Raw genomic sequence first — 24,310 nt, 5'->3', positions numbered from 1 at the left:
AAGATCTTACTAACTACTGATGACACACAAACTGGTCTATAATTAGACACTTCCAGTCTGCTACCGCCCTTATGCAATGGCACTATCTTACCTTCCTTCCATTCCATGGGCACCTTTCCCGCAGCCAGACTTTCACTGAAAAGCCAGGTCAAAGGCACTGTCAGTTCCTTGGCACATTCTTTCAAAACTCATGGTGAAATAACATCCAGTCCAACAGCTTTACTAACATCCAGAGTACTCAGTATGTGGAACACACTCACCTCTAAACCTGCCGTATCCATCTAGTATTCAAACTGACTCCTCAATGAAATACTCCAATAAAGTGTTCATTGAACAATTCTACTATGTCCTCTGCATCAGTCACTCTATTCCCATTTTTATCCCACAATGTCATTCTTCCACAGTCATTTCTCCTCCTACTGGCCACATAGCTAAAAAATTGCCTAGGATTTTCCTTGGATCTAACGGCCAATCTTTTCTCATATTCCAGTTTCGCCTTCCTTACCATACTAGTCACTCTCCTGACCCATGTCTTATATTCCTCATGCATCTTCTCTTCACCTGTCTCCTTATATCTCTTCCATAGCCTCTTTTTCGCATGCAGTTCCTTTTTAATATTGTTTGTCATCTACTTTACTCTAAATTGTGTCCTCTTCTTCTCGTGGAATACAGCTTACTATTGCTGCTAACAAATAATTCTTCACAATTTCCCAAGCACTAATGATATCCTGGCCTTCCAATTCCTCCCTCTATGATACTTCCAAGTTGACGTCTAAGACTATTATAATCACCTGCTTTATAATTCCACATATGTTCCCATCTCTTTGATATTCTTGCATGTCTATTCATTTTCCAAGTCAAAACCATATGGTCACTCTCTCCAACTGGTGGGAGAAATGTCATCTCAGTTATTATCAACTCTTCTGATGCTATAACCAAATCCAAAACTCTTGAACCTCTTGTTCCCTCTGTTACATGTTGCCTAAGACATTTGTCCCTCAAGAATTCTAGAAATTCCATTCCCTTATTGCTACATGCATCTTCCTCTCCCCAATTTATACTGTTGTAGTTAAAATTTCCCATAACAATTGTTTTTCTTGCACTTGCCATGCTCAACTGTCTCAGCATCTCCTGGTCCCCACCTTCTGTACTCCTTGGTCTGTAGCAACACCCCACTAAATATCCTGTCTTGCCCACCTCCACCTCACACCATATCGAAGTTTGTAGCAAGAGAAAATAGTCTGGGTTAAAGCTGAGTGAAGCACAAACTCTGCCAACTTTTTTCTTTCTCGCATATGACACCTTAGTCTATAATATACAATTTAGCTACATAGAAAACAAACTACTGCTGTGAATATTATTTTGCATTTTTTGAGCCCAGTAAGAAGAAACAAGAAAAGAAGTGTGTTTGACTGGATAAAATGCAGTTATTAGATCAGTTTGAGGATGGCAAAATTATGATTTGATAGGGTATGATTATGATAGCAAGTTTTGTTGTTTGCTTCATTAATGTAAACAAGAAAAGTGTTGCTTGTGTACATTTTTAAGTACAAAATTATCATTTGAATTCCCATGATTGTTTTGTGAAAAAAAAAAAGGGGGGACAGAGTTGAATAAGCCACTCTACACTACCTGTACACTACATAATCCACCATCACTTGCTATACCATCCACTGCTCACTAGCCAACACATTTAACAGTAAAACTACTAATTTTTGTCTGTTAATTATGTTTGTTCTCTGTCCAAATTTGAAGGATGAAAACCTTGAGTTTTCAGGAGAAAGAAACCCTTCTACCTCTACATGAGATTGGCTAACTTACCTTCAGATGAAAACATCCATGTAAAAATTTCTGGAACTCAAGTCTTTTCCAATTGTGCAATGGAGGAGCTCAAAAGTATAATTATAAACTGCTTGACTTCTTTGCTTGTGTACTTGCTGTCTATATGGCTAATAGCATCTTCAAGAAATTGCTTAATTTAAGTAAAAAAAATATTATTATTACGTGACAACTCCAAGGAATCATTGAGGGAGGGCACTATATTCTACAACTCTCCATCCTCACCACTTAATCCACCAACTACACAGAATGTCACTGCCATCATCGTCTACACAGAATGTCACTGCCATCATCGTCTACACACAATGCCATCTACTGCCCACCACCACCACTACTAGTAGCATTTTTTGTCTGCAAATTCTGTGTGTTTTTCTGTGTTGAAGGTACTGTTAGCCATACAGGCAGCAAAACATGTTGAAGAAATACATCTAGTATAAATAAAAAAAATGTATACGAGTTAAAACCTGATATTTATTGTTAAAGGAAGAATTCTACTCATAGCTTGTTAGCTAAACTGGCTTTAGGTGTTTTATTAAATATAAAAAAAAAACTACATACATTAAATGGCTTAATTCAAGAAAACTGGAAGATGAAATAGAATATAAGAGGAAAAGAGCAGTAGCAAAAACTCAGAGACAAGAAAACTTCACAGAAAAAGTTGAGATCAGTAAATCAGAAAAAAGAAATATATAAACCACAATCCAAAATCTATAAAACAAAGTTTTTAAAGAAAGAAACAATATTGGAGAGATAAATGACCAACAATGAATAGATTATTATTATAAACTATGGCAAGAAAATAACCAGTCAGAATTATTTAAAGGACATTTTAACAAATGTACACTGTTAATAGTCTCTCAAATACAGAATTAAAATAAAAATCACCAGAAGAAGATAAAATCCCAACAGAACTATAAAATGTGCAGGAAATAAATTTCAACAAGGATTTCTTACTTTAATAAACAAAATATATAACACTGGGAGAATATCCAATGACTGGAACCATGCAACTTTTCCCATCTTTAACAAAGGAATTAAAAATAACTATGACAACTACAAAGGAATAAGTTTATTAAACACAGGTTATAAGATGTATGCCAAAATACTGAAGAACAGAATCAACCTTATACTAAAAAAATTATAAATTATTATTATGGGCAACTTCAAGGAGTCCTTAGACTCATCGGGGGAGGCCCGAACATCATGTCAAGAACAACTATTCAACATTCACACACAGTAACTATCATGCTTCGCCTTTAACTCATTTACAGTCATGGCACCCACAACAGATTCTGGCAGCTTATTCCACTCATTCACCACTCTCCAAGTAAAAAACCTAGCTCGAACACAATTGCTAACCACACTCTTGCCCAACTTCCATGGATGGCCCCTAGTTCTCCCCCCCCCCACCAGTTCTATTCTCAAAAATATCTTCTGAATTAATCTTATAGAAACCCTTCAGTAATTTGAATGTCTCAATCATATCACCCCTTTTCCACCTATCAACCAATTTCTGCAACCCACAAATCCGCAACCTGTTCTCAAAAGGTTCGTTCCATAAACCTGCTATCATCTTGGTCACTCGTCTCTGGATCCTCTCCACCTCTTCCCCATCAAGAAGAAACCCTGGTGCCCAAATCACAGTAGTCTAGATGGGGTCTTATCAAGGCTCAATAAAGAGGAACAATAACCTGTTTGTCTCTGCTCGTCAAAGTATTTTTCAGCAACCAAGTGATTTGATGAGCTGATTTAGCCACTTTTGCGATGTTCCCCCTAAACTTCATCTCTCTATCCACCAACACTCCCAAATCCCTGGCCTCATCGATCTCCTGGAGTACAGTTTCACCAATGTGGTATACTGCTGCTAATCTTTTCACCCCAAAATGCATAACCTTACATTTTGCCACATTAAATTGAATCCATTCTCCTTAGCCCAGTCTTCCAAACTATCTAAATCATCCTGCAAAATTTTGACATCCTGTGCATTCGCTGTTGCTCTACCCAACTTTGCATCATCAGCAAACAAATGAACAGTTGCTCTCAGATCCTTTCCTATATCGTTAATGAACAAATTAATTAGTAGTGGACCAAGAATCCTGCGGCACACCACTACTCACAGGCCGTCTTTTGGACTCTACTCCTGAATAAACCACTCTCTGATATCTCTCCATTAACCACCCTCCTATCCATCTCACCAACCGTATATCCATCCCCATATGCTGCAGTTTACTGATTAGAATTCCATGTAGCATCCTGTCAAAGGCCTTAGCAAGGTCCAGTAGAATCGCTGTAAACCCATTACCCTTATCCAGTTCAGCCGTCACTGTGTTATAAAATGTGAGCAAGTTACTGAGGCATGATCTACCCTTCACAAAATCATGCTGTCACAAAACCACAAAAAATGCACAGAATGGCTATAGGAAAGCAAGAGCCTGCATAGATCCTATATTCACTTTCAAACTACTCATTGAGGAAAGAAAAGAATTCAACTTAGAAATGCATCCAGCATTCACGGATTATAAAAATCTTTTGACAAGACAGACAGATATAAACTCTTTGATATACTAAAAAAAAAAATAATAAATAAATAAAAAATCACTTACCTATAAATTTATTAAAACCACTATATCCTATATGAGAGCAAACAGTAATAAGCATAGAAAGAGGAAAGAACAGAACCAAAACATCTGAAGTAACAGGAAGACAGACAAAGATGTCTCCATTCCCACTATTATTTGGAATATATATGAATGAATAAATGAAGGAATGGAGGTTAACCAACAAAGAAAGAACTAAGTAGAAGATAATTTTATCTTAGATACCTTATTCTTTGCAGATGACCTAAATGATATTTGAAACAACTGAGGACAATCTACAAAAAAGCTGTACATAAACTGAATTTAATAATAAAATAACATGGCAATAAGGCTATTTTATTATGGGTTCTGAACTGCTAGAACTAGGGTTCTGAAGTGCTCTGGTGAACACTTCAGAACTCTAGTCAGAAGTATATATCCAACTACAGCAAAGATGCTATTATTACATCAACAGAAATGGCCCAAGTCCTGTATTGCTCACACTCACCTCTCTATGGTGGCAGTAAGGCATTGAGTGGGACCAGGGGTGCTAAGAATATCACAGAAGGCAGGCCACCTATTAGATATTTGAAACTGGCAATCGGTACCCTCAATACATGAACTTTGGCAAGAGACTACAGAATAGATTTATTAGTCAAAGAACTAACCAATATTAACTTATATATTCTCCCAGTGAACGAAACAAAAAGATTAAAAGAATTAACAGTAAGATGGTACGAAGGCTCACAGATATTCTTGGGAGCATCTTCAAACAGTGGTAAACAAGGCAGAGTGGGCATATTGTTAAATCTAAGCTCACCAAGCTGATCCTTTCTTGTAACATATCCTATCTGAAAGAATAAGTGCATTACTAATTGGATTAGAGAATAATATAACAATAAAATTAATATCCTGCCACGCTCCAACATCTGTAGCCAATAATCAAGAAATAGAAAATTTCTACATGAATTTCGAACAGGCATTAAATTACAAGTCAACATACACATTCATTGGTGGAGACTTTAATGCCAAAATAAGATGCAGAAAACAAAAAGTGTATAGGTCTAAATGGTCTGGGAGAGAGAAACAGAAGAGGAGAGAGAGATTAGCCGAATTTGCTGCAGCTGAACAACTCTTTATTGCGAATAAAGAGTTGTTCGCTTTTTTCAACAAAACAAAGAAGGCAGACTTGGGATGGAGATACAAAAAATGAAATAGACTATATTTTAACAGTCTGTAGAAGACTGGTACAAAATGTTGGTACAATAGCCAAAACATATTTCAGCATAGATTCTGATCATAGATATCTCAGAGCCATTATAAGAATAGACCACAAAAAAGAAGAACATATCACGGCAACATCAACCCATAAAAGACAGCCCAAACAAATAGACTATCACAAGTTCAGGAAGTACATAGAAGAGACCAAATGGACTATTAAAAACTGCTACATAGATGATTATACTGAATTTATTAATAAATTCAGTATAATCATTAATAATTATAGACTATCACAAGTTCAGGAAGTACATAGAAGAGACAAATGGACTATTAAAAACTGCTACATAGATGATGATTATACTGAATTTATTAATAAATTCAATGAGTGGAAAAAAAAAATCAGAAATTCCTTCCTGTGAAACAAAAGAAAAGAGAACGACTCAAACCACAGAATTACTGAAAAAGAGAAAAGAATTAAAGATATCCCAAGGAAATTTTCTAGAATACAAAATTATCTGTAAGTTACTAAGGAAAAGAATTCCAGAAGACTACAAAAGTTTAGCAATACTCTGGATTAGAGAAAACTTCCAACATCTATCTCTAATCTAGAATATTTTAATAATAAAGTGTGACATCTTTTGGCTACTCATATATGGAAATATGATTCTGCATTAGTTCAACCTTGGTATCACTTCTGGATCTGGCTCCCACTGATGAGACCTCAATAAAGATTAAAACCGGTCTGGGTAGTGACCCTTCCCATAATGCATAGTATTATACATGTCTGTAAGGATATGTGCCTTGCATTATGGGATATTAAGGCAAGTGACGTGATATCATTAGCCTCTATATACGAGTTACCCAAACCTGAAATTACTGCAGGTGCAAACTTTTGTTTGCTTACACTGGGTGGTGGGCGGAAGATGGTGCTGATGTAGTTGATTGGTAGTAAAGGTTCGGTGTAGTGGTGGAGATGGAGAGTTGTACAGTAGGTGTCCTCCTACAACGAGTCTTACGATTCCTTGGAGGTGTCACGAATAATAATAATAAAAGATTAAACCAAGAATATAATTTCTAGGTATCTTTAATTTATAGTATAACCAAGTGGAAAAACTTCCAATGATTGATCAAATCATTATCACTTTGGCATACTGTTTGAAATTTAAAAAAAAAAAAGGAAAAAAAAATTATCTGATTTTTTATGGTGCAAAGACATCAAGGGTCATACTGGCCAGGACATGGGTGATTACTCTCATCCTGAGATTTTTTATTTAATAAGGTCAAAGCACCTTGTGGCAACTTGTTTAGGTAAAATTTATAAGCTCTGCATTACTTCAACCTTGGCATTTTTAGATCTGGCTCCCACTGACGAGACCTCAATAAAGGTCAAAACTGGTATGGGTAGCGGCCCTTGCGTTTAATGCATAGCATCATACATCTCCGCAAGGGTATGTGTTTTGCATTAGGGGAAAATACTAAGGAAAGTGATCAGAGCTTACTACACCTTTACCACGAGTTGCCTGAGACTTGCACTATGTGCAGGTGCAAACTTGACTTACTTGTCTGTTTGCTTACTTGGGAAAAAGGATTAAAACCTAGCTTATAAAATTGCTTGGAATCTTTAATATACTCTATACCCAAGGTAAAAAACTTTCTACATATGTGTGTGTGTATGAGTGAGAGATGGGGGGAGGAATTAAAATAATTATACCTAACACATAGTCTCCATAATTTTATTGAAATGAATGCTGATCACTGTTACACAGTGATCAGCATTCATTTCAATTGGATTATCATATCCCCTGTTTTTTGCTTATCACCCAACTTTTGTAACAACCCTCAAACGTTTCCTCATAGGGAACATTCCACAGACAATTCACATCACTCATCTCTATATCCTTTTCACCACTTCCTCATCCCAAAAAAACCCAATCTGACCACACCTTAGCAAAAGTCTTGTGGACGTATCAAGGCCTTATTATTATTATTATTATTATTATTACTACTCAAGACCCCATGGAGTCAAAGACTCATCTAGGAGGTCCTTTTATCACACACATAGTTCATCACACCATGCTTTAAACACAGTCAAATTCTCCACAGACACCACACTCTCAGGCAAGGCACTCCAATGATTCACAACTCTGCATGAAAAACCCTGATCTCCCACTATTTTCTGTAGAATCTCTCCAGCATGGATCCTATAACAACCCCTTACTAACTTGTAGGTCTCTATCATATCCCCTCCTCTTCCTCCTGTCCACAAGACTCTACAAGTTGCATCTTCTCAATCTTTCCTCGACATTCCAGAGGTAAGAAACTACCTTAGTCAGTCGCTTCTGGACCCTTTCCAACATCTCTTCATCCTTTTGAAAACCAGGTGACCAAATCTGGGCACAATAGTCCATGTGTGACCTAATCAAAGCTTTATACAATGGAACCAGAATCTCCCTACTTCTAAAAGTCAGTGTCCTCTGCATCATTCCCAGAAACCTTTGTTGTCTTCACAATTTTGGCTGTGTCCCCTAAATTTCTGATCTTTATCCGCTATCACCCTAGATCTCTTATATCCTCTACCTCTGACAATATATTCTCACCAAGCATAAATTATGCATCCCATTTTTTTTTCTCCAAATTTTCAAACCTTACATTTTTCAACATTGAACTCGCATCCCCATTCCCGTGCCTAATCACTCAATTTATTCAAGTCATCTTGTAAGGCCACAACATAATCTCTACTCTTCATGGTTCGTCCCAACTTTGCATCATCTGCAAACAACTGAATATCTCCATCCAAATCTTCTCCAATACCATTAATATACAAGTTAAACAGCAATGGCTCTAAAACAGACCCTTGAGGCATACCACTAGTGACCCTCCTTTCCCCAGATATTGCTCCATACACAACTTGCTGATACCTATCAGATAGCCAGTCTCCGATCCAATGCACAAATGTAATATCCAACCTCATCAGCTCTTGTTTTGACTATCAACTAATTATGTAGTTATCTATCAAAAGCCTTTACAAAATCTAAGTATATTACTGTGTATCCTTCTCCTCTGTCCATGTAAGCAGTCACCTTATTGTAATAAGTAAGTAGATTACTAAAACATGACCTCCCCTTAGCAAATCCATGCTGTCCATCAAAGATATTACCATTGTTGTCAACCCAATTCTGGATCCTAGTTCTCACAAGCTTCTCCAACAACTTAACCACAACACCTGACACACAGATAGGCCTATAGTTTGATGCTTGAGTTCTATCACCACCTTTATGAAGGGACACAATCTTACCCTCCTTCCACTCCTTAGGAACTTAACCCAGTGCAAGACTCATATTAAAAAAATATGTCATGGTCAGAGTCAACTCGCTGGCACATTCCTTCAGAATACGTGGTGATATATTATCAAGTCCAACAGCCTTATTTACATCCAGTTTGCTCAACTCCCCATACACTTCTTGCTCACTTACAGTCAGTTTCTCCTCCCCATCATCAACTGCTCTCAATCTCTCCATGAAGTCACATTCACAAGATTGAAAGACCTTTATGAACTGCTCATTAAGTATCTCCACCACACCTTCTGCAACAGCTGTCTTCTTTATACCATTTTCTCCAGTCAATGTCATCCTTCCATAATCATTCTTTCTTTTGTAGGCTGAATATCAAAAGAACTCCTAAGGATTCTTTTTGGCTTCATCAGCTAACTGCCGTTCTTACCTCTCTTTAGCTACCCTCACCAACCAAGTCACCCGCCCTGCCTGGTCTTTGTAGTCATCATGGAATTGGTTATTTCCACTTCTCTTATGCTGTCTCGATAATGCCCTTTTTCTCTGTATCGCACTGCCTCCATAATGCCCTTTTTCTCTGTATTGCGCTACCTCCATAATGTCCTTTTTCTCTGTATCGCATGCTTAATCTCTTTATTCATCCATTTCACACCTACCTTATTTAACCGTCTCACCCTTGGAATACATTTAGACATTGCATCTACTAGATAGTTTTTGAAAATTTCCCCGAGCTTCATTGATCTTTTTTCCAGCTAACTCCTCATTCCATGCTACACCTGCAAGCTGTATCCTGAGCTCTTCATAATCACCCCCCTTGGTTCCACATATACCCTTTCTTACAGAGGTCCTCACACTGCTTTCAACCACCCAAGTAATCACCTCATGGTCACTCGCACCAATTGGTGGATGATTTGACACTTCATTTATAATTACATCCTGTGATGAGATGACCAAATCCAAGATCCTCAACTCTCGTGTGCCCTCTGTTACATACTGTCTGAGGTAGTTATCCTCAAAAACTCAAGCAACTCATTTTCTTTACTTCCAGTTGCTATCTTATCATTCCAGTCTATACTGCCATAATTAAAATCGCCCATTATAATCACTCTTTTCTTATTTGCTTGGCTAATTCGATTATACATTTTATAGTCGTTACCATTCACATTTCTTGGTCTATAACAATATCCAACCAAGTATTTCATTCCATTCACCTCTATCTCACACCATACTGCCTCAAAACCACTGGGACTATTTCCCTCTTGCATCTCTACTTTGTATGGACGTAACTCTTTCTCTATCATCAATACCACTCCACCTCCCTTTTTACCCCTTCTATCCTCACGAAACACATCATGCCCTTCCATCGCTATTCCTGTCAGGATGCCATCCTCATCTAACCATGTGTCACTTATTCCAACAATTTTTGGGTGAACAGACTCAATTAGTGCAACCATTTCATATGCCTTGTTTCTTACACTTCTAGCATTTATATACAAACACAATAGCTCATTCCTGGATCTACAGCTAGTTCCACTGATAGCACTCATTTGATGTGATCTCTCCATGCTCGACTGGGGATATTTCCCTTCCTGCTTATTCATTTTAGAACCCTCTTCAATTCCAACTGTTTCCTCTTGATCTTAGGTCATCTCATTCCTTTCTTGTCTACACTTGCTCTCACAACCTCTTGGAGCATCCACCTTTCTCATGCTGTGTACCCCTGTCCAACCTGAGCCTCCCCGTTTCCCTGTTCATCTTGCACACCCATTCTTTCATTTTCCATACTCATGCCACTCACTTCCTCATTCATAACCACCCCCTCAATCTCTCCTGCTTTTCCGCATCACTTCCCACTTAATCCAATTCATTCTCTGTACTCATTGTTACTTGTCTACCTTCCAGCAACAATCTCTCCAAGCGACTCACACCATAACTACTCAAATGCAGTCCATTGCTCCCATACAGTTCACTTCGTCCTTCAAACTCATTCCACACATTAACAAATTGACCCCCCCCTCTCTTCGCACATTTCAGCCAACATATCATTCGTAATCCTTGCTCTCCACCTCATCTCACCACAGTCATACCAGGCAACACGCTTACTACCCTTCCTGATATCCATTCTGACGTGCTCTTTGTCCTCTGTCAAGTCATTCGTACCTATTAAAAAAAAAACTCCTTTGCTCGCTCCCTCCTCATATTCAGTGCCTCAATCACTCTGCTCATTTTACTGCCTGGAAAACATACCTTGTGCATCCTTTCATCCAGCACACCTTTAATAATGGAGTCACCATACAACGCCAAAGAGGAATGACAATTTCCTTATCTCTGCTTGTTAGTGTTCTTCAATAACCAAGCAATCTTATGAGCTAGCTTAGCAATTTTAGCAATATGCCGTCTAAACTTGAACTCTATCTACTAGCATCCCTAAATCCCTAGCTACACCAATTTCCTAGTGTAATTAGATTAATGTGTTACACAGCTTGTAATCTGTTTATCTCAAAACGCATAATTTTACATTTATCAATATTACACTGGCACCCATTATCATTTGTCCATACTGTCAGCCTAATTAAAATCTGGCAAACTCTCCAACATCATCTTGATTAACTATTACCTTACCCATTTTTGCATCATCAACAAAAAATTGAATATTTTACTTCAAACCATTTCCTATATGATTTACGTACAAATTAAACATGAGTGAGCAGGCCAAACAAAGAGCCTTGCAGCATGCCACTAGTTACCTGCATTTTCCTGGATTCTTCTGCTCCAGAGACTAATTTCTGGTATCTGTAGATCAGCCCCCCCCCCCCCACCTTATACATATAACCAGTTTCATATCTATCCCATTTGTCCTAATTTGAGTAACAGAGTTCTGTGTAGTATTCTTCCAAAAATTTGCAAAATCAAACAGTATCATCATGTAGCCTTTCCCTTTATCCAACTTAGCTGTCACTCTATTAAAAAAGTTAGTAAATTACTAAGGCATGACCTACTATTCATAAAGCCATGCTGCCCATCAGAGTGTCATATTCTTATCAGCCATTCCTGAATTCTTTCTTTGACCAACTTCTCCAGTATATTTACTACTAGTCCAGAGATACTGATTGGTCCAAACATGAAATCAAACATGGCACTTTTATCATGCCACTTCAAGTTTCCAATAAGAAGGGAAATGATTTCATACCAGATGTGAAATCATTTCCTACTTAAAAAATATTCACAAACATTTATGAAGTGGAATTTAAACTCATGATCTATTGGTTGGCAAGTGGCAGCACATACTAATTTGAAAGACCGTTTCTTGAATCTGCTTCTTAAAAGACTCGGCCATGAGTTTCTAGTGATATCCACTAGGTGGCTACCAGTGGCATCACATGCATATTTCAAATTTTGCAATATGCCATGACTGCTGTTGTGGCTAATGCAACCCGTGCTACAAAATTCATGTCAGTTTGACCATATGATTGCATTATTGTCGATGTATGAAAGTTTTAAGAGTGTATATCACGTCAGTGCTCATCTTAATTACTCCAATGCAATTAATTGTAGGATAACTTTGAATACTTTAATTGTTAATTCTATTAATCAATTCATTGTAACTAAATTTGTGCAGAGTGGGGGACAATGTGTTTGTTTGAAGATATATTAGAAAACAACAATGAAGGAGAATGGTATATTTGAATTACTCAAAGGTGTAAAATTGGAAGAGGAGGGCAAGGCTTACCTCCTTCGGCTACAATACTGTTTCCCATTGTAAATATGGGCAAAAAAAGTTATAAATTTATCAAAAATTATATATTAAAAACTTGTCTATATTATATATATAAAAACTTGCCTACCACGTCAGTTCACACTTCATGCATGCAGAATAGATGAAACTCAGAAAACAAAAACAGTAACTCATGACAAATGACAATGTTCACAATTGGATTAGTTGACAATTACCAATCACAGCCTCTAGGTACTGTTGTCTCAGAACTCACACTGCCTCATCTTCTGAGCGATTTAAAACTACCAGAATGCTAAGAATTTGACCTGCTGAGTCATTTGTACATCTTTTCAAAGAGCTCAAAGGTGTATGTATTTTGAATGCACACCCAGGCTATTAACACGAATGTGATATAATGTTTATGCATCGAAAAGTGCCCTTTTCATGAAGCCTTAGTATATTGTGTTTACTTTTAGGAATCACGCGAAGTCTGGAAACAACTCAGGGAGTCTTTAATGGGAATAAATGCAAAAATATAATATCGGTGATTGGCTCTGTTACACAAAGAGTTTACTACATGCCTTTTCTGTAGGTATCTATAGGGTTGTTTAACTAATTTGGCATCCACAATCCTTCCATTATTATTATTATTACTGTGGCACCTCCAAGGAGTGCAAGGACTTACCATGGGAGGGCACACTACTCCACTATATATCTCACCATTTCCTCTATTAATCCTCCAACTACACAACAACGCTACTATTATCAACACACCAATGCTTCTATTATCAACACATAATGCCATCTACTACCCATCACCACCAACATTTTGTGTCCGTAAATTACATGTATTCTCACAGCTGATTTGCCCATATGTGGGATGAAAAACCTGAGTTTCCAGGAGGAAAAAACCCTGCCACTTCAATATGAGATAGGCTGACTTACCTTCAATTGAAAAAGTCCATATAAAGATTCCTGTCATGAACTCAGGCATTTTCCAATTGAAAGGTACATTGTTCCATCATTCTTCTAATTGCACTAGAGAGGCTATTTACAAAATTTTACAGCTAATAAATTTATTTCACAAAAGTTTAAGTTCCTGTCTTTAATTTTTTCTAAATAAGTAGCTTAGAGTATACTACACCAATCGATATTGGTGTAGTATATTCTATACCACATTTTTTGCAATATTTTTAAAATTGCAAAAATTTGATAAAAAATAACACAATATGTTAATTTTTTAAAAGGGTGATTTTTATCCATATTTTTTAAATGTTATATGAGACTTGGGGGGGGGGGGTTCTTTCCAAGCACTTTTTTTTTATCAAAAAAAAACCAAACTAATTTTCATAATTTCTTGTGACAGGATATATTAAGGGTTAAAAAAACTATTACTATTTTATTTTATTATTATTATCATCTTTTAGTTAATATTTCTATTAATACTCAAAAACTTACCGCCTTTATAAGGCCAGCTACAGAAGGTGGAATCAAGTGAAGTGGATAAAAGACATCTTCATCAGCTCGTTTTGCATATAACAGCACTGGGTCCCAATAGGAGACTGTTAGTTCTATGATATCAAATTTCTTTTACCATTTTTACAAATAGAAAAATATTAAACTTTTCCCGACATAAAAACTGCTAATAAAGACAGTGAGTATTACTATTACTTTACTTTTCACATAATGACAGATCAGCTCATATATTTCTTAATTTTGGTTATATATTTTTTTTAATGGAGTAAAAGTGTCATAAAAGGATAATGATGGAATATCAAGACCCTATATGACAATCTGATCCATCTGGTGCATGAACAGGAAGAAATGAATAAAGTTCTAGCTCATGGCGTTGCCGTGCTCAAGATTGACTAGATTAAGTCAACGTGCAACTTAACTGTAAATGGATGGTGTTTAATTGATTTCTATATTTTAAGAAGTTTAGAATAATATACTAGAATTATCAAAACTGTTTAAATGAACAATTCCAATGAAAGTCCGTAAAACATGAACATCTTTATGTTCAAAATGTAGATGGAGTGAATCAGTGAGAGTATTGTCACACTCAATAATAATTATTGTTATTATTATTATTGCACCTTCCATGGAGTAGTCAGCAGACTAACTGTGGTAGGGTTATTCAACTGACAACATAATTATCATACTGAATCTTAAAATCTGTAACACTCCTTGCATTAACAACACACTGGTAATGCATTCCATTCACTGACAATTCCCCATGTAAGAAATTTACTCCTCGTACACCCTCTTCACCCCATGCTTGCATAACTTCCAGGGATGGCCTCTGGTTTATTTCCTCTTACTTTCTACTCTTTTTATAATACCTACTAGATTAATCTGATAACATCCTGCCGGCCTGGCTGGCCGAGTGGTTAGCATATCTATCCGCTCTCCAGCCAAAAGGCTGCAGGTTCGAATCCCACCGTGGGCATGGATGTTGTGATTGTCTGTAGAAAAACTAGTGGTGATGGCTGGCACTAGGTATCATAGGTGTAGTTGCAGTCAGTTGGTGGAGACAGAGTTGTAGAGCAGGTGCCTTCCCTCGATGAGTCTTTGGACTCCCTGGAGGTGTCAAATAATAATAATAATAATAATAACAACATCTTCTCACTAACTTAAATGTCTCTATCATATCACCTCCTTTTCTCCTATCCACCAAACTCTGCAATCCATATTTCTTCAACCTCTCTCTCAATAGCCAGCATTCCAAAGTCCTGATATTGTCAGTCACGTGTCTCTGGACCTTCTCCAATGTTTCCAAATCACGCTGAAAACTAGGTGACCAAATCTGAGCACAATAGTCCAAGTGTGGTCTGATCAGTGCTTTATACTTTGCCACAACCACCTCCTTATCCCTACATGTTAGATTATTTCTTATCACAGCAGCACTACAATGTGTCGTCTTTGCAAAACTTGCTATATGCTCTTCAAACTTCACTTTATCAACCATCACTCCTAAATCTCATTCATTTCCTGCAGTACAGCACCATCAATATAATACACAGCCTTATATTTCTGCACTCCAAAATGCACCACTTTGCAATTATTAATATTAATACTACAACCCCGCTCCTTTGTCCAAGCTAAAAGTCTACTCGAATCTTCCTGAAGGGAATTAACATCAGCAGTGCGATTATAATTCTCCCCAACTTTGCATCATCAGCAAACAGCTGAAGATCCCCAGTCATTCATTCCACATGATATATCATTACAAACAAGTTAAACAGCAGGAGTCTCAAGAAAAGAACCCTGGGGAATGCCACTGGTTACTTTCCTTTTTTGAGACACTGCTCCATCATACACAATTTGTTAGTATTGTTCAGAGAGTAAATCACCAATCTATTTTCCTATTCTCTACAACTTGTACATCAGTGTATCATGTGGTAATCTATCAAACGCCTTTACAAAGTCCAAGAATATCACTATATACGATTCTCCCTTAACTAACATACTCGTTACCTTATCATAAAATGCAATTAAATTGCTAAAACAAGACCTACCTTTTACAAATTGATGCTCACTATCATAAAGAATACCAAGTCCATCAACCTAATCTTGTATTTTATTCCTAACCACTTTTTCTACACCTTGACTACAACTTCAGTTATACAGAATAGACTGGTCTATAATGGAAACTTTTGACCTTGAAAATCAACACCTGTACACCTCAGATTCTTTCTCCAATTCTCCTAATACTTGTCTCCCTTCTATATATTGCACATCATTTACACCAATATGACATACACTAATAAAGTGCTCATTCAATAATTCCACTATATCCTTTGCATCTCTCACTCTGCTGCCATGACTATCCAGCAATGTCAACCTGCCATAATTATTCTTTTTCTTACTTGCCAATATAAACAGAATTGATGACATAAGAGCAAGCGCTTAGATTTCTGGATCTGAGAAAATATTATGGACATATTCCACTTGAGAACCAGTATTCTATGATAAGAGAGAGAAACCTGGAATTTGTAGTCTATAAAGGCAACAATTTCTGGACAAAGATTTGCGCGATGCTAACAATAGTACAATGCTTAGAAATGAAAGGCAAAGACGTTTTACGTCTTTGCCTTTGTTGCTGTAGCATCTCCTTATAACAGCATGCAATTTACAATTCAGGATTGGTGATACATCCAGTTTTTTGTATAAGAGAAAAAACTAGTAAGGGAGACATAGTTAAGCAACTTTTATACCAAGAAGAGGTGTTGCAAACATTTGTTGAAACACCTCTTTTTTCCTTTGTTTGTTTGAACAAATAAACAAAGCTGTTATATAAAGAGGAGTATTATTGAACATGTCTAAATTTTCTATAAGAATAACTATGTGGAACAAGGAATGAAATAAATAATTTAATAATTAAATATTTATTACATATATTGTGAATATATTGTTACTGACAATGTTAATAATTTATTTAATTATTTATTTCTCATTGTTCCAGATAGTCATTCTTCCAGAAAAATTTGACAAATGATTTGATGATTACTGAAACTTAAAAAACAGGAATAAGTTTCAAATTACAGCCATCCCTCGACTTACATCTGCTCGAAGATACATCCATGATCCCATAAGGGAATAAATAACATTCTTGGTTCTACTTTCGAACAAGATGCAAGTAAGCATAAAGTAAAAAGGTTTCTATTTAGCAACAATGCATCATGCGCAGTGGCAACAGTGCATTCACCTGCAACCTCCCTCCATTAAGCAGTCTCTGTTGATTTAATGTATCGACTTACGTCCAAACCAACTTGCATCCTGCTGGATGGAATGGAACCCCGACCTAAGTCGAGGGATGACTGTATATCAAAGATAAGATTGTGGCATTTGTAAATGTCCTTTGAGTGGTAGATTATTTTCATCACCTGATTTGAGACCCACTACTGTTATTAAAGATTAGAAGAGCATTGAAAAAAAATTCTGCATTTGGTCTCTACTGGAACCTCTTAGTTGTTCTGATATAATCATAAACAACAACATTTGGATAGAAAATTAATTGGAGGACCATCTGCAACTAAGGCTATGAAGCAAGTAAGTGATGCCTGTTAACTGCATGTATTTTCTAGCTTAGCTATATGCCTTTTATGAGTAGAAATCTGAATTTCTGAGGAGGTTAAACATTTCCTCTATTTGAGGTTAGCTAACTTCAGATATATAGATGTGAAAGCTGAATTATTAAGAAAAAAGGCAGAAAGCAAATTAATTCATCTGAATTATGGGTGTGGAGGAGACTATTAAGAATCCCATGGACTGCAATAATGACCAATAAGAAGTCTTTAGAGAATATAAAGACAGAATGCTCCTTGGAGGCGATGATTACTAAACAGAAGTTGATGTAGTTTGGTCATGTTATGCAAGCTGATGTTGATATAATTTCTTTAATTTATGCTTGTCATTCAAAGGTTATATTCATAAGTAAATTTCATCATCATCATCAAATTCCTGCCATGTATCCTCAAGAGGTGTACAGGATATGACAGTACTACATGAAAAAAATTACATCATTACTAACTTCCTATCTACAATTTTCCTCCAAATCAGTCTGTTACTTGTCAAGACTCCAACATTATCAGATCTTATATTTCTATCGTCTAAGGCACTTTGTACCGTATCAATCCACCTATATCTTGGTCTTCCTCTGGGTCATTTTCCTGCCAACCTGGCAGAGAACACTTGTTTTGCTAATCTTTCCTCGCCCATTCTGTTTTTCTGTTTAAGTGACCATACCACCTGAGATTAGCTCTGCTAACGCATTCCTGGATGCTGACAATAACCTCAAATGAAATATACTTATTGATATTTGTTAGATTTCTTCCCCCCCCCCCCCCAAACATACACCTCCAGCACTTATGTGCTACAGATTTTCAACTTTTCACATATGGAGTTGATTTTATTCATTTTTTTTTAAAGTTTAATTCTACTACTTCCCTCAACATCAACTTCTATATGACAATCCATTAAATAACTCAAAATTACTGTTGCATTTACCTCTTTCTCATAAAATACTTCAGTCATTTTATTGTAAAATATAATAAATTACTAAAACAGCTCCCTTTCCCTTTAACAAGCCTACCAACCTCCAAGGAAAACCAAGAGAATTCAGCATCATCCCATATCCAGTATTCTGATCAACCTTTTGAACACCTTAATCACTACTCCAAATATACTCCCTGGTCTGTATTTGAAACTTTGTTATAGTACCACTTTTGTGCATGGTGCTATTTTACTCTTCTTCTTCCTTTGAGATTTTTCTTATTATAAGTTAAAAGCATTATTAACTCCTTAATCATTCCTTAAAAATACATGGAATTATCATTCAATGCTAATACTGTTCTCAAGTTTATCTCTATCCAAGCCCTCATGTTCTGTACATAATTACTCTAACCAGTATGAAATGCATTAATAGAGTGCTGTTTATTAAGTAATTTACTTAACACTTTGCCACAGTCATTATAATCATCTCCACTTCTTATTTTTTCATCATCATATAATGAAAGAACCCAGGACTTCCATTCACTTGACCGAGCAAGTTTCCTTACACACCGAGATTTTTATATGTTGAGTTCACAGCACAGGCAACAACAACAAAAAAAGGTAATTTATTAAGCATGACTGATATTTCACTGCATTTCAAATTAGCATCCTTAGAGTGCAAAAACACTTGTTACAGAACATTAAACAATGAGTAATTATAAACATTGCAATGGAAAAGAGAAATAACTGAGAGAGGAAGTGGAGAGTAAGAAAAATGAGTTGACTCATGTTAAGGAAGAAATTAAAAGGCTTGAAAGGCTGATTGAGATGAACAAGAAGTGAGAGAGAAAAAGTTGTGGGAATGAGAAGAGCGAGAGAGAATGACAAAGTCAAGAGTACAGGAGAGTAAAGGTGCAGAAGGCAGATAAGTGGGAGAGCAAGAAGAGAGAATATTGGAGGACAAAGTGTGAGGGATGCAGGGGAGCAAAGAATAATTGGATCTGTAAAGAGATTGATGGATGGAGATTCAATGAGTTGTGGTGTGCAGAATAGAATGTTAAAGGAGTACTGCCTCTCAGAATGATAGTATCTCTATGGCCATACAGTGAGGCAAATATCTGGATGATATGATAGTGATGGTTGGTACAAATAATCTGAGAGGTAGTGTAAATTGGATGGTGAGAGATTTTAGTTTATTGCTAGAACCTGCAGCAGAAAAGTATGAGAGTGAAGATAGTGAATGCAGAGTTAAGAAGGAGAGCAGCCTATAATGAATGACATTATAGCAAGAATATGTCAAAAGACAGGTCTGGAATATGTAGATGCTTGGATTGCATTTGAAAACAGAAAGCTATATGCAAGAGATGGACTGCATTTAAACATGGAAGGGCATAGGTATCTGGAGTAGACATCTGTTTTTGGTAGTCTGATTAATCTAGCACGTAGAAGACTGGTTCAAAAACTCCAGCATTGCAGAGCACAATTCTGTTGTAGATATGGTAATCATTCAGTCAGCATATCAAGGTGGATTATACCTGTCAATGTTTTTGCCAAAAAAGCAATGGGCTTTATATCTTTTCCATAATTACTGCACAGAAACAATTGTTTTGGACTGCCATGTCATATATGAATCTGTGTTGATTCTTGGTATCCTAGAAGTAAATGTTGTGGAGAATGATCTTGCTACAGAGATGGAATGTAGCTTCATCACCATACATGAATGTTATTTGTTGTCTCATCACTGTCAATAATTTCCTGGAGTCTGCAACAAAATTTATATCTTGTGTCTTTATTAGCAGGCTTCAAAGCAAGTAGTCTTTGTAGTTTTTAGCAACACAATGAGAAGCAATTCTATACAATACACCAAACATTTTCTGTGGCAACCAGTGCTCACTCTAGTGACCCTACTTGTTGTCTTACTCAGACTTCTCAGGTAAACCTGCTATGAATTTGTGGACCTATGGTCTGATTTTGATGAAAGAAGGATTTGTATACTGCTGACGAACGGTACCTAAATGGTTTTGGTGTGTTAGGTGTCAAGAGAGAGTTTTGTTCACTGAGCATGCTGAAGCACAAATTCAGAAAAACTTAAGCAATTAGGGTGAATGCAGGTGAATGTGTGTGAAAACACTGCCGAGTGAGTGCGAGAATGACCAACAAGTGCAGAATCTAGTCTCTCAAGCAAAAATATTAAATAGGGTAGTCAATTCAGAAAATAAGTATGGGTGGGTGCTTAAAGAGATTCTGCACTTTCTATATACTGATACTTGCAGTATCAGAAAGAAGGAGGAGTTTTTGATATTGGCTAGTGCAACCTTGGCAAAAGTTATAGGCATTCGTGATACTTAGCTAACAGTAGATTAAATAGTTACAGTGATAGAATGTGAAGAATTTAGTATTTTCAGGGAAGACAGCATAAGAGACAGGCAAGAAGGTGGTTGTTCATTTGAGGCAGTCTGCTGTGAGATCAAGGCGAATAAGACAAAATATATGGTTGTTGCTGCTATGGGCCAGGGGAGGGGTCCAGGAATGATCTGGAAGATGTACATCAGCAAATTAGTGCAGTGAGTGCAGATCAAGTGATTATTATGGAGAACTTCAACTATGGAGATATAGATTGGAAGGAAGAGAGATCACATGGCTGGAAGGAAATGGAATTTATACACCTACTGAGAGATAATTACTTGAAGCAACATGCTGGATAGGACTCAAGGTGCAAGAGTATTGGACCTGGTCATAGAATCAGAAGAGCTATCTATAACTAAGGTGGCCATATTGCCTCCGATTGGAGAAAGGTCTTGACTTGGGAGATTGTACAACATGACAAATATTCTATCAAGAGGGCTATATGTGGAACTACAAGGCAGGTGATTATGGCAAGCTTAGGAGGAAGCTTGAAACTGTGCTATGGCATAAAACCCTGCAAAGGAAGGAAGAATGGTAACCAGTACGATAATTATTATTATTCTTTAGGCCTCCAAGGAGTCAAGACTCATCACGGGAGGTCCTTCCTAGGAAACACGAAGTCTATCATACTACTCTTTATACTCATTGACTGTTCTCGCTCTCACCACTCTATCAGGCAATGCATTCCACGGTTCAACCACCCTCCATGCAAAGAAACCATTCCTCATCCTCTTACTCACAGTTTCCTTTCGTAATTTTCAGGGATGGCCCCTTGTCATGACTCCTTCCTGCTGTTCAACCAAGCGAAAGAACTCCCCAGTGTCAACCCTGTAATTAACATTGTACAGTCCTGAAACCATCTTTGTTATCTGCCTTTGTACCCTTTCCACAGCTAATTTATCCCCTTTCAATCCTGGGGACCAAATCTGAGAACAATAGTCTAAGTCTTATACAATGGAATGATAACTCTTATCTCTGCAGGTCAGCGTCCTTCTCATTATTGCAGCAATCCTCTGTGTTACCTTTGCCACCTTTTGCAATATGTCCCCTGAATTTCAGGTTTCTATCAATCATCAACCCCAGATCTCTTGTCTCCCCTACTTCCTCCAGTATAGCTCCTCCAATAGAGTATGCAGCATCCCATCGATGTGTCCCAAACCTCAAGACCTTACATTTTGCTGCATTAAACTGACATCCCCATTCATTTGTTCATCTGTCTAGCTTATTCAAAGTCTCTTGCAGGGCTACCACATCTGCACTATTACTAATAACCCTTCCCAGCTTCACATTATCCACAAACAACTGAATATCCCCCTGCAATCCACTGACAATGTCATTGATATAGAGGTTAAACAATATAGTTCCCAGTAGGAAGGCGAAATCAGATCGTCAGAAGAAATTAGCAAGAAATTCAAAGTAAATCCCAAAGTGTTCTTTTATTATGTGGCAAGTAAGAGGAAGAATAACCTTAATGAGTGCTAATGGTCATGAGGTGAAGGAACCAGATAAAATAGTTAAATTATTGAGTAACCACTTTGCAAGGGTATATCATTCAAGTGAGATTAATGCCGTGACATATGTGACAGAGACATGTGGGAACAGAGTTGGATGAAGTGGGGGTTCTTAGGATATTGCAGAATCTCACTGTAAATACAGTTCTGGAATTAGATGGATATCAGCTTGGGTTTTGTGGTATTAGGCTCATTAATTTAAGTGTCATCTTTGGTAGAGTTCAAAGGGAGTGGAAAAAGAGCAAAATAATTCCCCTATGTAAGGAAGGTTCTAAGACTGCAGTTGCAAATTATAGACAATCAGTATCTCAGGAGTAGTGGTAAATATACTGGATAATTTGGTCAAAAAGAGGATACAAGAATGGGTGGATATTAATATTCTACCTTGGTATTACTTCTGAGTCTGATTCCCACTGATGAGACCTCAATAATGGTCAAAACCAGTCAGGGTAGTGACTCTTCCCATAATACATAGTATTATACATGTCTGTAAGGATATGTGCTCTGCATTATGGGATGCTAAGGCAAGTGATGTGAAGTCATTAGCTTCTATATACAAGTAGCCCAGTCGTCAAGTTACTTGTAAGCAATGTTTGCATGCACTTGGATTAAAGGATTAAACCAAGAATATAATTTCTTGGTATCTTTAATTTATAGTATAACCAAGTGAAAAACTTTCAGCTTGTCTTGATTATTAAAAACAAGGGTTAGTGTTGGCAGCATACTGGTCTGACACTAGTTAAAAATGAACTTCCTCCTCAGAATTACATCATCTTATTACACCTGAAGTGCTGTTTCACCCAAGTTGATTTTTTGTGTTTGTATTGTTGCAGTAGAGATTTCAAGTGGGCAGAAATTCATTTAGTGAAACATTCATCCAGAATTGAAGCAAAAAATTCACCAGTACAGTAATCCCTCGATTAATGAGTCTCCGATTAGTGCATCTCTAAAATTAGATTAGTGTGCCGATATACATCTTAAAAATAAATGTTACAGATTTTAAAAATTTTCTATCTGTACATTTTTTATGCCCAACTATTCAAAAAAATCACTCGCCAAGATGAAATAATTTAGTTACCGATTTAAAACATTTTACAAAGTTATTTTTAATGGCATACAGTACTACACTATTTCCATGTACACAATGTTCCAAATTTACTGCCAAAATTTATGTCGTCTGCTAATTACATAGCATTTCGCTGATCATATCTCGTGCCTCCTTTGCAATTGTTTTCCTTACTGTTTTTTTTTTTTTTTTTTTTTTGATTTTAAAGTATTTTTCCAACCTTTCATCATGAATAAAAGAATTTAATTAGTGAGCAAAAAAAATAAAAGTGTGAAAATGATTCGAAAAGTAATCTCACTGGAAGAGAAACTTGAAATAATAAAAATAAATCAACAAGGGGAGTCCAGAGCAAAGATAGGACAAGAACATGAAGATGGGTGAATTGACTGTAAGAGCAATTTTAAGGAAAGCTGCTGAATGCAAAGAGAAATGTAATGCTGTTTCAAGTTCATCATGCATGCAGACCACTCGAAATCAAAGTATTATAATGATTGAATTCGAGCGACCTTTCTACATGGATCAAAGATTGTAACAAAAAACAGATCCTAAGCACTGGCCTTATTAAATCAAAAGCATTGTCTCTTTGCAACCTTGAAAGAAAGGGCTATCAATGATAGCCCTTTTCTTTCAGGGGCCTACAAATAGCCTACATAATGTTCTAATCACAGGCGAAGCTGCAAGTGTAGATAACG

The 24,310-nt window shown here is 36.8% G+C and overlaps 1 protein-coding gene across 1 annotated transcript in view; it reads right to left on the bottom strand.

Moving 5' to 3' along the window:
- The window catches only part of LOC150100977 (protein grainyhead-like), a 267,013-nt gene that overhangs the window by 38,301 nt on the left and 204,402 nt on the right, over window positions 1–24,310 (bottom strand). Inside the window, exon 15 of the mRNA XM_090401949.1 lies at window positions 14,100–14,212. Within this exon, the coding sequence (XP_090258075.1) occupies window positions 14,100–14,212 (113 nt within the window). The remainder of the gene's footprint in view (window positions 1–14,099; window positions 14,213–24,310) is intronic.

Source organism: Typopeltis vanoorti, chromosome 12, assembly GCF_054136105.1.
Source record: "Typopeltis vanoorti isolate ZY-2024b chromosome 12, IOZ_Tvanoo_1.0, whole genome shotgun sequence".
Lineage (NCBI taxonomy): Eukaryota > Metazoa > Arthropoda > Arachnida > Uropygi > Thelyphonidae > Typopeltis > Typopeltis vanoorti.
This window is presented reverse-complemented; position numbering and strand designations above follow the sequence as displayed.